Source organism: Borostomias antarcticus, assembly GCF_949987555.1.
Source record: "Borostomias antarcticus genome assembly, chromosome: 22".
Classification (NCBI taxonomy): Eukaryota; Metazoa; Chordata; class Actinopteri; order Stomiiformes; family Stomiidae; genus Borostomias; species Borostomias antarcticus.
The window spans coordinates 7,019,381-7,032,218 of NC_140255.1; the positions used below are offsets into that span (position 1 = coordinate 7,019,381).

Here is a 12,838-nt window from a genome sequence, read left to right on the forward strand (position 1 = left end):
ATCTGTCTCATTGGTTTTGTGCATGTCATTGTCTGTTATGGCTTAAGAACATACTTCCTCACCCCTCCCCTTCCCTCTCCCTCCCTCCCTCCCTCCATCACTCCCTCCCTCCTCACACCACTTTAGTACAGAGCTTTTTTTAAATTTATTTACAAGACACTGTATGTTCTGTCCGTTACCCAGGTCAAAGAAGCATTAACCCGGGGCCACCATTCTGAATAGGAATGCCATTTCACTACCAGTGAGAAAAAAATAAAAATAGAGTCATTGTGTCAATATTGCCATCTCACACACGCTACGGATGATGAACTCACGATGGGGCGATGGAGTCACTTTCTATATCATCAAAACAGCTTCATGCCACACAACTGTGGATTGAAATGGAGACAGAGAGACAGAGAGAAAGAGAGACCCGATGAGGAACAGGTCTTCAAGGCTCCTTCTCATTAGAAGTCCTGTTATTCATGTTCTAGCATCCTCGGTTCTCTTCCTCTTCTTTTGTTCTTCTTTAAAAAAATTAAAATAACAGGGTTGATTTTTTTTGGGGGGGGGGGCTCTAGAACAGAATCAAGAACTCTGAGTACCGCCACAGTCATGGTGTGAATTCATCTCTGCCGAACCTGACCTGTCGGCATACGTGCTGACGAGGGCTGCCTCCTCCTCACCTGGTGTGCTTATCTTTCAGCAGGAGTAGGTTCTCACTGACCCCGCCTCTCCCCGAGGACACGAGTTCACTAGAGAGAGAGAGAGGGGAGAGAGAGACGGAGAGAGGAGAAGAGTGAGAGGACAGTTATTATCAGGATTAGAAAATGGATGACATCAGATGACCACTTTAGAACACTTCACTAAGAGCCTGAGAGTTCTAGAGATTTAGAGCACTTAACTAAAGAGCCTGAGAGCTCTAGAGATGTATAACACTTAACTAAAGAGCCTGAGAGTTCTAGAGATTTAGAACACTAAAGAGCCTGAGAGTTCTAGAGATTTAGAACACTAAAGAGCCTGAGAGTTCTAGAGATTTAGAACACTAAAGAGCCTGAGAGTTCTAGAGATTTAGAACAAAGAGCCTGAGAGTTCTAGAGATTTAGAACACTAAAGAGCCTGAGAGTTCTAGAGATTTAGAACACTTAAGAGCCTGAGAGTTCTAGAGATTTAGAACAAAGAGCCTGAGAGTTCTAGAGATTTTGAACAAAGAGGCTGAGAGTTCTAGAGATTTTGAACAAAGAGGCTGAGCGTTCTAGAGATTTAGAACACTAAAGAGCCTGAGAGTTCTAGAGATCTCTCAGAATCAAAACAAGAAAAGGAGATTCACATCATCATGATAATCAGGAAAAATATTGTAGCATTCCATATTTGCATAGGAGCAGGAAGGAGCATGGAAGACTGGGCAGTGTGAGGTCAGCCCTCACCTTCACTCTGGACCTTCCTCAGGGTGACGGAGGGCGTGGAGATGGCGGAGGCACGGAAGTTGGCGGGGAGCGTTTCCGAAGAGTCGGAGGTCACGCCGCGTAGGTCCTTCTCTCTGAACATCTTCCTCCAGGAGGGCGACCGCGTGAACGTCCTGGTGCCATCCTGAGGGGGGAACGCAGAACACACGGAACATCGTCACACGCAGAACATCGTTACACATGGAACATCGTCACACACAGAACGTCGTCACTGATAAGGTGACGCAGTTACAACTCTGAGAGTGACTAGACTGCATCTGAAACAGTGAGGAATACAGACATGTTGAATATTTGTCACAGTCCCTGATGGCAATTCTTCTGAGATACACTACAGGTTACAGTGGGGTGTGAGAAGACGTGTGTTTGTTATGGGTTGATAACTGCATGACCGAATGATTTGAAGCATTAGTGAATTCAACTTTACAACATTGGACAACTCATTCGCAGCGCAACCCAGAACTAGAACCCCCCAGAACTAGAACCCCCCAGAACTAGAGCCCCCTAGAATTAGAGCCCCCCAGAACTAGAACCCACCAGAACTAGAACCCACCAGAACTAGAACCCACCAGAACTAGAACCCCCCAGAACTAGAGCCCCCTAGAATTAGAGCCCCCCAGAACTAGAACCCCCCAGAACTAGAACCCACCAGAACTAGAACCCACCAGAACTAGAACCCCCCAGAACTAGAGCCCCCTAGAATTAGAGCCCCCCAGAACTAGAGCCCCCTAGAATTAGAGCCCCCCAGAACTAGAACCCCCCAGAACTAGAACCCACCAGAACTAGAACCCACCAGAACTAGAACCCCCCAGAACTAGAGCCCCCTAGAATTAGAGCCCCCCAGAACTAGAGCCCCCTAGAATTAGAACCCCCCAGAACTAGAACCCCCCAGAACTAGAACCCACCAGAACTAGAGTCCCCCAGAACTAGAGCCTCCCAGAACTAGAACCCCCCAGAACTAGAGTCCCCCAGAACTAGAGCCCCCCAGAACTAGAGCCCCCCAGAACTAGAACCGAGTCTACGGCCAGGGTGACATTTCCACACTGCACGTCGTGTGGTTCTGAAGCATTCTCCTGTCACTGTGATTTTCTAGCGCTTTTCACCTCACCTCGTCAGGCCTCCTCTCGGTTCCCATGGAGATGAGCGCGTTGTATTCCTTCTCCAGGAGCTGCCGTGCCTGGGGAAAGAACGGTTTGAGATCATCATTAAGATCATCCAGACTTGTTTCATGACTAGAAATGATCTTGATGTGAACAAGCAGCTGTAGGCGTATGACACGTATGATTCCGCTGACAGAGTTTGAGATCAGACCGTAGAGTCATGTGACTCATGTCGATTGTCTGTATCTTCTGATTGGAGGAGAGTTGAGTTCACGTGTTTGTTCTGATTGGATGGTGAGAGTGGGAGGATGGGTACCTGTGTGTTCTGATTGGACGGTGAGGGTGGGAGGATGGGTACCTGTGTGTTCTGATTGGACGGTGAGAGTGGGAGGATGGGTACCTGTGTGTTCTGATTGGACGGTGAGAGTGGGAGGATGGGTACCTGTGTGTTCTGATTGGATGGTGAGAGTGGGAGGAGGGGTACCTGTGTGTTCTGATTGGACGGTGAGAGTGGGAGGATGGGTACCTGTGTGTTCTGATTGGATGGTGAGAGTGGGAGGATGGGTACCTGTGTGTTCTGATTGGGTATCTGCAGGAGCAGGGCCAGGTCGGTGTAGTCGAAAGTGTCGTCGAGGGCCAGGAGGGCACCGTGGACGCCGCTCTCTGATAGGTTGTCTGCAAACTCCTTCAGACCAATGGTCTGCACCCAACACATCACTCGCTCGTTGGACCATACCACTACGTCTGTGAACAGGGAGGGGCAGAATGAGAGGCAGCTATCACTGATCAACACAGATATTGTCAATCAACAGTAGTGTGTGTGTGTGTGTGTGTGTGTGTGTGTGTGTGTGTGTGTGTGTGTGTGTGTGTTTGTGTGTGTGTGTGTGTGTGTGTGTGTGTGTGTGTGGGTGTGTGTGTGTGGGTGTGTGTGTGTGTGTGTGTACCCGCCTCATCCTCTCCACATGTCGAAGTGTCCTTGGGCAAGACACTGAACCCCAAATTGCTCCCAATGAGCAGGCTAGCACCTTGCATGGCAGCTGCTGCCATTTGTGTGTGAATGTGTGTGTGAATGGATGAATGAGAGGCCTTCATTGTAAAGCGCTTTGGATAAATGCAATGCAGTCCATTTACCATTCAGCATGTGTACAGGTTAGGGTTGTGTAACTGAATCATGTGTATACTCTGTAGTCTGTGCACATCTACCAGTGGGTCAGAACATGATGTAAACCAACAGGACAGGCGTGAACTCAGTGTCCCACATGTTGTGTGTGTGTGTGTATCCGCACCGTTCACACACATTACGACCCCCACAGACTCTTCATACAGTGGTTTTGGTGTGAGGTGATCACAGTGTGGTTTGGTGTGAGGTGACCAGTGTGTGGTTTGGTGTGAGGTGATCACAGTGTGGTTTGGTGTGAGGTGATCACAGTGTGGTTTGGTGTGAGGTGACCAGTGTGTGGTTTGGTGTGAGGTGATCACAGTGTGGTTTGGTGTGAGGTGATCACAGTGTGGTTTGGTTTAGAGTGACCAGATTGTTTTTCCTGGCAGTCTCATCCTGGTTCTGGTGTTTCTCCCCATGGCTCTGTTCCCCACCCTGGTTCTGCTGTTCCTCACCCTGGTTCTGCTGTTCCTCCCCCTGGTTCTGCTGTTCCTCACCCTGGTTCTGATGTTCCTCCCCCTGGTTCTGGTGTTCCTCACCCTGGTTCTGCTGTTCCTCACCCTGGTTCTGTTCCTCACCCTGGTTCTGCTGTTCCTCACCCTGGTTCTGGTGTCCCCCACCCTGATTCTAATGTTCCTCCCCCTGGTTCTGCTGTTCCTCACCCTGGTTGTGTTCCTCCCCCTGGTTCTGGTGTTCCCCACCCTGGTTCTAATGTTCCTCACCCTGGTTCTGGTGCTGACTCTCGTCCCTTCTTCTCTCCAGCTCCTTGCGGTCGTAGTTCAGCCTCTTCAGGCACATGATGCCGTAGTGCAGACTGACCCTGGGGGACCAACGTCAGCGTCACAGACCGCACAGCAAAGACACCAACGTCAGCGTCACAGACCGCACAGCAAAGACTCATTACCTAGGGGCCAAAGAGCTCAGGGGTCAAAGAGCTCAGGGGCCCTTTGTATCTCTTGTCGCATAGTCAAAGGGCTTAGTCATTCATGTCGATAACAGAGCCCCAAAAATCCACTACACAATCCACAACATTCACTTTGAAGACATCACAAGAAAGAAACCATCATGATACTTTTTAAGTGTTTATCTACAGTACTTAAGAAGTACTCCATGCAACAAGGGCCATTCACATCTTTTGGGAAGAAATCCAAAAAGCAAGTCCTCCACACAGACTTGAGGTCTGTCGAGTCAAAGCCGAGCTGGGTAAAGCTGCTTTTATGAGTGAGTTTTCTCCAAATTGGATGCCGGCTCATTGGCCAAATTCAAATATGTGATGAATGAAATGGATGGGGGGGCTTTCCGGGTCTGTGCCCAGGGGCCCATCATTTCATAACCCGCCTATGCCGGACAAGTAAATCTATACGGGACACCAGCAGAACCAGACAACATGGCCGTCTGCGGTGGTCTAGTGCACCGGGGTGTGTCGGCGCAGCTTGCCCCACCACGGGGGACTGGGGGTCACGGTCCTGGTCTCGCCACAGCCGGGTGTGGCCGGATCCCTGAAAAAGTGAGAGGCATATTGGGCCGCCGTTCCCTGAAGGTGGTTACAGGAGTTTAAATATTGGCTAGAGGATTCACCGCGCCACAGCGACCCCCCTCCACCCGTCTGGTGTCTGGGAGTCACAGTCGCGAGCCGAGAAAGGCAGGGAGCTGAGAGAGTCAGGTAGATGAGAGAGTCAGGTAGATGAGAGAGTCAGGTAGATCAGAGAGTCAGGTAGATGAGAGAGTCAGGTAGATGAGAGAGTCAGATCAGAGAGTCAGGTAGATGAGAGAGTCAGGTAGATGAGAGAGTCAGGGAGCTGAGAGAGTCAGGTAGATGAGAGAGTCAGGTAGATGAGAGAGTCAGATCAGAGAGTCAGGGAGCTGAGAGAGTCAGGTAGATGAGAGAGTCAGGTAGATGAGAGAGTCAGATCAGAGAGTCAGGTAGATGAGAGAGTCAGGTAGATGAGAGAGTCAGGTAGATGAGAGAGTCAGGTAGATGAGAGAGTCAGGTAGATGAGAGAGTAAGGTAGATGAGAGAGTCAGGTAGATGAGAGAGTCAGGGAGCTGAGAGAGTCAGGTAGATGAGAGAGTCAGGTAGATGAGAGAGTCAGGTAGATGAGAGAGTCAGGTAGATGAGAGAGTCAGGTAGATGAGAGAGTCAGGGAGCTGAGAGAGTCAGATCAGAGAGTCAGGTAGATGAGAGAGTCAGGGAGCTGAGAGAGTCAGGTCGATCAGAGAGTCAGGTAGATGAGAGAGTCAGGTAGATGAGAGAGTCAGATCAGAGAGTCAGGTAGATGAGAGAGTCAGGTAGATGAGAGAGTCAGGTAGATGAGAGAGTCAGGTAGATGAGAGAGTCAGGTAGATGAGAGAGTCAGGTAGATGAGAGAGTCAGATCAGAGAGTCAGGTAGATGAGAGAGTCAGGTAGATGAGAGAGTCAGGTAGATGAGAGAGTCAGGTAGATGAGAGAGTCAGGGAGCTGAGAGAGTCAGGTAGATGAGAGAGTCAGGTAGATGAGAGAGTCAGGGAGCTGAGAGAGTCAGATCAGAGAGTCAGGTAGATGAGAGAGTCAGTTAGATGAGAGAGTCAGGTAGATGAGAGAGTCAGGTAGATGAGAGAGTCAGATCAGAGAGTCAGGTAGATGAGAGAGTCAGGTAGATGAGAGAGTCAGGTAGATGAGAGAGTCAGGTAGATGAGAGAGTCAGGTAGATGAGAGAGTCAGGGAGCTGAGAGAGTCAGGTAGATGAGAGAGTCAGGTAGATGAGAGAGTCAGGTAGATGAGAGAGTCAGGTAGATGAGAGAGTCAGGTAGATCAGAGAGTCAGGTAGATGAGAGAGTCAGGTAGATGAGAGAGTCAGGTAGATGAGAGAGTCAGGTAGCTGAGAGAGTCAGGTAGATGAGAGAGTCAGGGAGCTGAGAGAGTCAGGTAGATGAGAGAGTCAGGTAGATGAGAGAGTCAGATCAGAGAGTCAGGTAGATGAGAGAGTCAGGTAGATGAGAGAGTCAGATCAGAGAGTCAGGTAGATGAGAGAGTCAGGTAGATGAGAGTCAGGTAGATGAGAGAGTCAGGCAGATGAGAGAGTCAGGGAGCTGAGAGAGTCAGGTAGATGAGAGAGTCAGATCAGAGAGTCAGGTAGATGAGAGAGTCAGGTAGATGAGAGAGTCAGGTAGATGAGAGAGTCAGGGAGCTGAGAGAGTCAGGTAGATGAGAGAGTCAGGTAGATGAGAGAGTCAGGTAGATGAGAGAGTCAGGTAGATCAGAGAGTCAGGTAGATGAGAGAGTCAGGTAGATGAGAGAGTCAGGGAGCTGAGAGAGTCAGATCAGAGAGTCAGGTAGATGAGAGAGTCAGGTAGATGAGAGAGTCAGGTAGATGAGAGAGTCAGATCAGAGAGTCAGGTAGATGAGAGAGTCAGGTAGATGAGAGTCAGGTAGATGAGAGAGTCAGGTAGATGAGAGAGTCAGGGAGCTGAGAGAGTCAGGTAGATGAGAGTCAGGTAGATGAGAGAGTCAGATCAGAGAGTCAGGTAGATGAGAGAGTCAGGTAGATGAGAGAGTCAGGTAGATGAGAGAGTCAGGTAGATGAGAGAGTCAGGTAGATGAGAGAGTCAGGTAGATGAGAGAGTCAGGTAGATGAGAGAGTCAGGTAGATGAGAGAGTCAGGTAGATGAGAGAGTCAGGTAGATGAGAGAGTCAGATCAGAGAGTCAGGTAGATGAGAGAGTCAGGTAGATGAGAGAGTCAGGTAGATGAGAGAGTCAGGTAGATGAGAGAGTCAGGGAGCTGAGAGAGTCAGGTAGATGAGAGTCAGGTAGATGAGAGAGTCAGATCAGAGAGTCAGGTAGATGAGAGAGTCAGGTAGATGAGAGTCAGGTAGATGAGAGAGTCAGGTAGATGAGAGAGTCAGGGAGCTGAGAGAGTCAGGTAGATGAGAGTCAGGTAGATGAGAGAGTCAGATCAGAGAGTCAGGTAGATGAGAGAGTCAGGTAGATGAGAGAGTCAGGTAGATGAGAGAGTCAGGTAGCTGAGAGAGTCAGGTAGCTGGATCTCTTTTTTGGATCACCAACCACCGGGTAGAATTCTCTACAGCGACAAGGGGACAGTTGGATGATTCGGGAGCAGTTGGCTACCAAATTGGGAGAAAATGGGAGAACATCTGAAATAAATTCATATAGCAAAATCCTCTCCCCTCCCTCCAGGCCTCCAAAGCCACTCCTCCAAACTGGGGGATGCCCTTGCTAGGCAGGTAGGTTGGTTGACAGGCAGGTAAGCCATCCAATCATTTCAAGTTGGCAGCTCAAAATGATTGGACGCACTTGCGACTTCCAAAGATTACAGATTTATTTCATTTTGGTGTCAGAGCGCTTTATTATTTTTTTATTGCTGTCGGAAGGATACAACAAGAGGCTTATTCAATAGAAGGCACTAGAAAGCAAGACCATCTTAATCAGGGGCGTCATGCAACCCAAAAAAACGAGGGGGCACGAGATAGCGAAGGGAGGCGTTATTAGGCGAAATTTTAGTGTTTTTTTGTGCTTTTTGCAGTTTAAAATCAGGACACAGCACACTACCAGTTGCCACTCAAGTGGTGTGAAATTAAACTTACCGGTAGCGTTCTTTCAAGGACAAAATAAAAGTAAGGGAAAACAATACATCTACATCCTTCTCTCCATCCCTCTCTCCATCCCTTTCTACATCCTTCTCTCCATCCCTCTCTCATCCCTCTCTCCATCCCTCTCAGTAGAGAAAATAATCATAGTTCCGCAATGTAAAATGTAATGGTAAACAAACAATAACAGAAATGTAAAAAATAAAAAAGACACCCCTAAATCTGAGGGGGCATGTGCCCCCTCAAGTTCTATAGGCATGACACCTCTGATCTTAATATTAAGAGGAAGACATTTTTGTACTGTATTTCAAGTCTGCTTTTTGCAATTGGCCATTTAAGACTTAAGCTGCATTTCGAATCGCATACTGCTAGTTTTTATCAGTACTACAGCCCCTAGAACAGTGGTTCTTAACCTTGTTGGAGGTACAGAACCCCACCAGTTTCATATGCGCATTCACCGAACCCTTAATTGGAAAAATAATTTTTCCAAGATTTTCCAGAAGATTTTTTCAAATTCAAAACATAGGTATATATTTTACTGGTGCACAAAATGAACAGTGCATCAACATCACTGTGTTCAAAGAACAAAACCATCAAAACATGATTTTCACACAAAAACAAAAACATAATAATGAATATTTACTGCAAATCAGTGTGACTTCTGCTGTTGCCTTTCAGAGACCAGTTCAGAAAGTCGACTACTGAGCGCACCAAATTCCCTGCAGCACAGATAGGCCAAGCGATGTAGAGTGGTCACCTGCAGCCAATGATGGCCAAGCGGGGCGTGTCATCACAAATCATATGAGTCGGGTGTGTGTCTTGAACTCCGCCGAACCCCTGAGACTGACTCACCGAACCCCAGGGGTTCGATCGAACCCAGGTTAAGAACCACTGCCCTAGAAAGTACGTACTTTCATCCAATTGGGACATACCACTTTGTCATAACATTGCGCCATGAAATTTGCCCACATCCGTCGCAGTCCATGAAGCAACATTCCTCCACAGCTGTCGCGACTCGCACATGTGATGTAATTTCCACTGTGCAATGCATTGTGGGTCAGAATAGTCAGACAAGTCTGCTGGCCTGCATACTGCAAAATATGACTGGATGTAGTCATCCTGCCATCCTGGTATTTTTACCATACTGCATGTGGCATACAATGCATCGGGACATACTCTACATCCTTTTTTGGCATACTATATAGTACAGAAGTATGCGATTCGGAACGCAGCCTTGGAGTCATGTTTTGGTGCCTACAGTACCTGTAGAAGCTGTCCACCATTTTGTGTCTCACCTGTGGAAGCTGTCCACCATTTTGAGCTGCCCCCTCAGCTCCTTCTTGGTGAGGTGGTCCAGCATGCGTGCGTCCACCAGGGACTCCATGAAGTAGGAGCGGTACTGGGGCAGGCCCAGGCTGGGCAGCCAGTCATTACCCACCCACTCATGATTCATGTCCCCGTAGGCCAGGATCTGGAGGGGGGGGGGTGGGGAGACCAGGAGGAGATAGAGAGAGAGAGAGAGAGAGAGAGGGATGGAGAGAGGGAGGGAGAGAGAGACATAGTGGGATGGAGCGAGGGATGGAGAGAGGGATGAGAGAGGGATGGAGAGAGGGATGTAGAGAGGGATGAGAGAGGGATGTAGAGAGGGATGGAGAGAGGGATGAGAGAGGGATGAGAGAGGGATGTAGAGAGGGATAGAGAGAAGGATGAGAGAGGGATGGAGAGAGGGATAGAGAGAGGGATGAGAGGGATGGAGAGAGGGATGGAGAGAAGGATGGAGAGAGGGATGAGAGAGGGATGGAGAGAGGGGTGAGAGAGGGATGGAGAGAGGGATGAGAGAGAAGGATGAGAGAAGGATGGAGAGAGGGATGGAGAGAGGGATGAGAGAAGGATGGAGAGAGGGATGGAGAGAGGGATGGAGAGAAGGATGGAGAGAGGGATGGAGAGAGGCATGAGAGAAGGATGGAGAGAGGGGTGGAGAGAGGGATGAGAGAGGGATGAGAGAAGGATGAGAGAGAAGGATGAGAGAGGGATGGAGAGAAGGATGGAAAGAGGGATGGAGAGAGGGATGGAGAGAAGGATGGAGAGAGGGATGGAGAGAGGGATGTAGAGAAGGATGGAGAGAGGGATGAGAGAGGGATGGAGAGAGGGATGGAGAGGGGCATGAGAGAAGGATGGAGAGAGGGATGGAGAGAGGGATGGAGATAGTGGGTAGGTGAGAGCAGCACAAAGAGATGGGAGTGTGGTGAAAATCAGACCAGGGAGAAATTCTAAAGTGATGAGTGATTCATCTCCATATCTCTGTGACACAGCTGCTCTTGAAACAATGTGGAGCGGCAGCCTGCTGTAATCTACCACGCTGAAGAGCATTCCTCTTTTCAGGGCTGGAACAGAATACGAGCACTGTGGCTGTTTTGCTGCTAATCTTGTGACATCATTTCCTCATAATGATGACTCACCTGGTCCCAGCTGAACTCTTTCTGCTCCTTGTGGAGGGGCAGGGCAGAGAGGAGGAGGAGAGGAGGGATAGAGAGATGGAGGGAGAGGAAGAAGATGTGTTTTAACAGTAAATAGGAGTCAGGAGGGGACAGAGAGGAGGTAAAGAAGGAGAGGGAAGGAAGGAGAGAAGGAAAGGAGGAGGAATAGTTTGTTAGTGAATGAGAATTAGTCGGAGAAACGCTACGTTTAAATAGATTTGTAGGGAATAGTGAGGGAGAGGTGCAGCCATACATGCCTGATCAGAAACAGAGAGAGAGAACACAGTTCATCGGGTTATTTCAATCCAGACCGGCTGCTTCATTTCAAGTTATTTAGTGATGGACTGTCAGTTTACATCCTGAGAAATCTGACTCTTAATCATAAAAACATTATACTGGATTACCTGCTTATTTAACAGGACTATGGTCTCTTTTTGTCTCCGATGAAACAACTTTTATACACAGTTTTGTAAATCCGTCAGAGCTGATCATACACAGCGCATTGAACTGTAGTGTAGTCTAGTGTATCTAGTGTAGTGTAGTCTAGTGTATCTAGTGTAGTGTAGTGTATCTAGTGTATATAGTGTAGTGTAGTGTAGTCTAGTGTATCTAGTGTAGTGTATCTAGTGTAGTCTAGTGTAGTGTAGTGTAGTGTATCTAGTGTATATAGTGTAGTGTATCTAGTGTAGTCTAGTGTAGTGTAGTGTAGTCTAGTGTATCTAGTGTAGTGTATCTAGTGTAGTCTAGTGTATATAGTGTAGTGTATCTAGTGTAGTCTAGTGTAGTGTAGTGTAGTGTAGTCTAGTGTAGTCTAGTGTAGTGTAGTCTAGTGTATCTAGTGTAGTCTAGTGTAGTCTAGTGTATCTAGTGTAGTGTAGTGTAGTCTAGTGTAGTCTAGTGTAGTGTAGTCTAGTGTATCTAGTGTAGTCTAGTGTAGTGTAGTCTAGTGTATCTAGTGTATCTAGTGTAGTGTAGTGTAGTGTAGTGTAGTGTAGTGTAGTCTAGTATAGTGTAGTGTAGTGTAGTCTAGTATAGTGTAGTGTAGTGTAGTCTAGTCTAGTATAGTGTAGTCTAGTGTAGTGTAGTGTAGTGTAGTGTAGTGTAGTGTAGTCTAGTGTAGTGTAGTGTAGTGTAGTGTAGTGTAGTGTAGTGTAGTCTAGTCTAGTGTAGTCTAGTGTAGTGTAGTGTAGTGTAGTGTAGTGTAGTCTAGTGTAGTGTAGTGTACTGTAGTGTAGTGTACTGTAGTCTAGTGTAGTGTAGTGTAGTGTAGTGTAGTGTAGTCTAGTCTAGTGTAGTGTTGTGTAGTCTAGTGTATCTAGTGCAGTCTAGTGTAGTGTAGTGTAGTGTAGTCTAATGTAGTGTAGTCTAGTGTAGTGTGGTCTAGTGTAGTCTAGTGTAGTGTAGTGTAGTGTAGTCTAGTGTAGTGTAGTCTAGTGTAGTCTAATGTAGTGTAGTGTAGTCTAGTGTAGTGTAGTGTAGTATTGTGTAGTCTAGTGTATCTAGTGTAGTGTAGTCTAGTGTAGTTTAGTGTAGTCTAATGTAGTGTAGTGTAGTGTGGTCTAGTGTAGTCTAGTGTAGTGTAGTAGTCTAGTCTAGTGTAGTGTTGTGTAGTCTAGTGTATCTAGTGCAGTCTAGTGTATCTAGTGCAGTCTAGTGTAGTGTAGTGTAGTCTAATGTAGTGTAGTCTAGTGTAGTGTAGTGTAGTGTAGTGTAGTGTAGTGTAGTGTAGTCTAGTGTAGTGTAGTCTAGTGTAGTGTAGTGTGGTCTAGTGTAGTGTGGTCTAGTCTAGTGTATCTAGTGTAGTGTAGTGTAGTGTAGTGTAGTGTAGTGTAGTGTAGTGTAGTGTGGTCTAGTGTAGTGTAGTGTAGTCTAGTCTAGTGCAGTCTAATGTAGTGTAGTGTAGTGTAGTGTAGTGCAGTGTAGTCTAGTGTAGTGTAGTGTAGTGTAGTGTAGTCTTGTGTAGTCTAGTGTAGTCTAATGTAGTGTAGTGTAGTATTGTGTAGTGTAGTGTATCTAGTGTAGTGTAGTCTAGTGTAGTGTAGTGTAGTCTTGTGTAGTCTAGTGTAGTGTAGTA

At 47.4% G+C, this 12,838-nt stretch overlaps 1 protein-coding gene across 1 annotated transcript in view; it reads right to left on the bottom strand.

The window, feature by feature from the left end:
• Positions 1-681: 681 nt before the first annotated feature.
• The window catches only part of LOC311323961 (liprin-alpha-3-like), a gene marked incomplete at both ends in the record, with an annotated part of 41,310 nt that continues 29,153 nt past the window's right edge, over positions 682-12,838 (bottom strand). The window contains 7 exons of the mRNA XM_084456302.1: positions 682-734; positions 1,407-1,569; positions 2,551-2,619; positions 3,111-3,286; positions 4,424-4,521; positions 9,583-9,758; positions 10,747-10,773. Of these exons, the coding sequence (XP_084312428.1) occupies positions 682-734; positions 1,407-1,569; positions 2,551-2,619; positions 3,111-3,286; positions 4,424-4,521; positions 9,583-9,758; positions 10,747-10,773 (762 nt within the window). The remainder of the gene's footprint in view (positions 735-1,406; positions 1,570-2,550; positions 2,620-3,110; positions 3,287-4,423; positions 4,522-9,582; positions 9,759-10,746; positions 10,774-12,838) is intronic.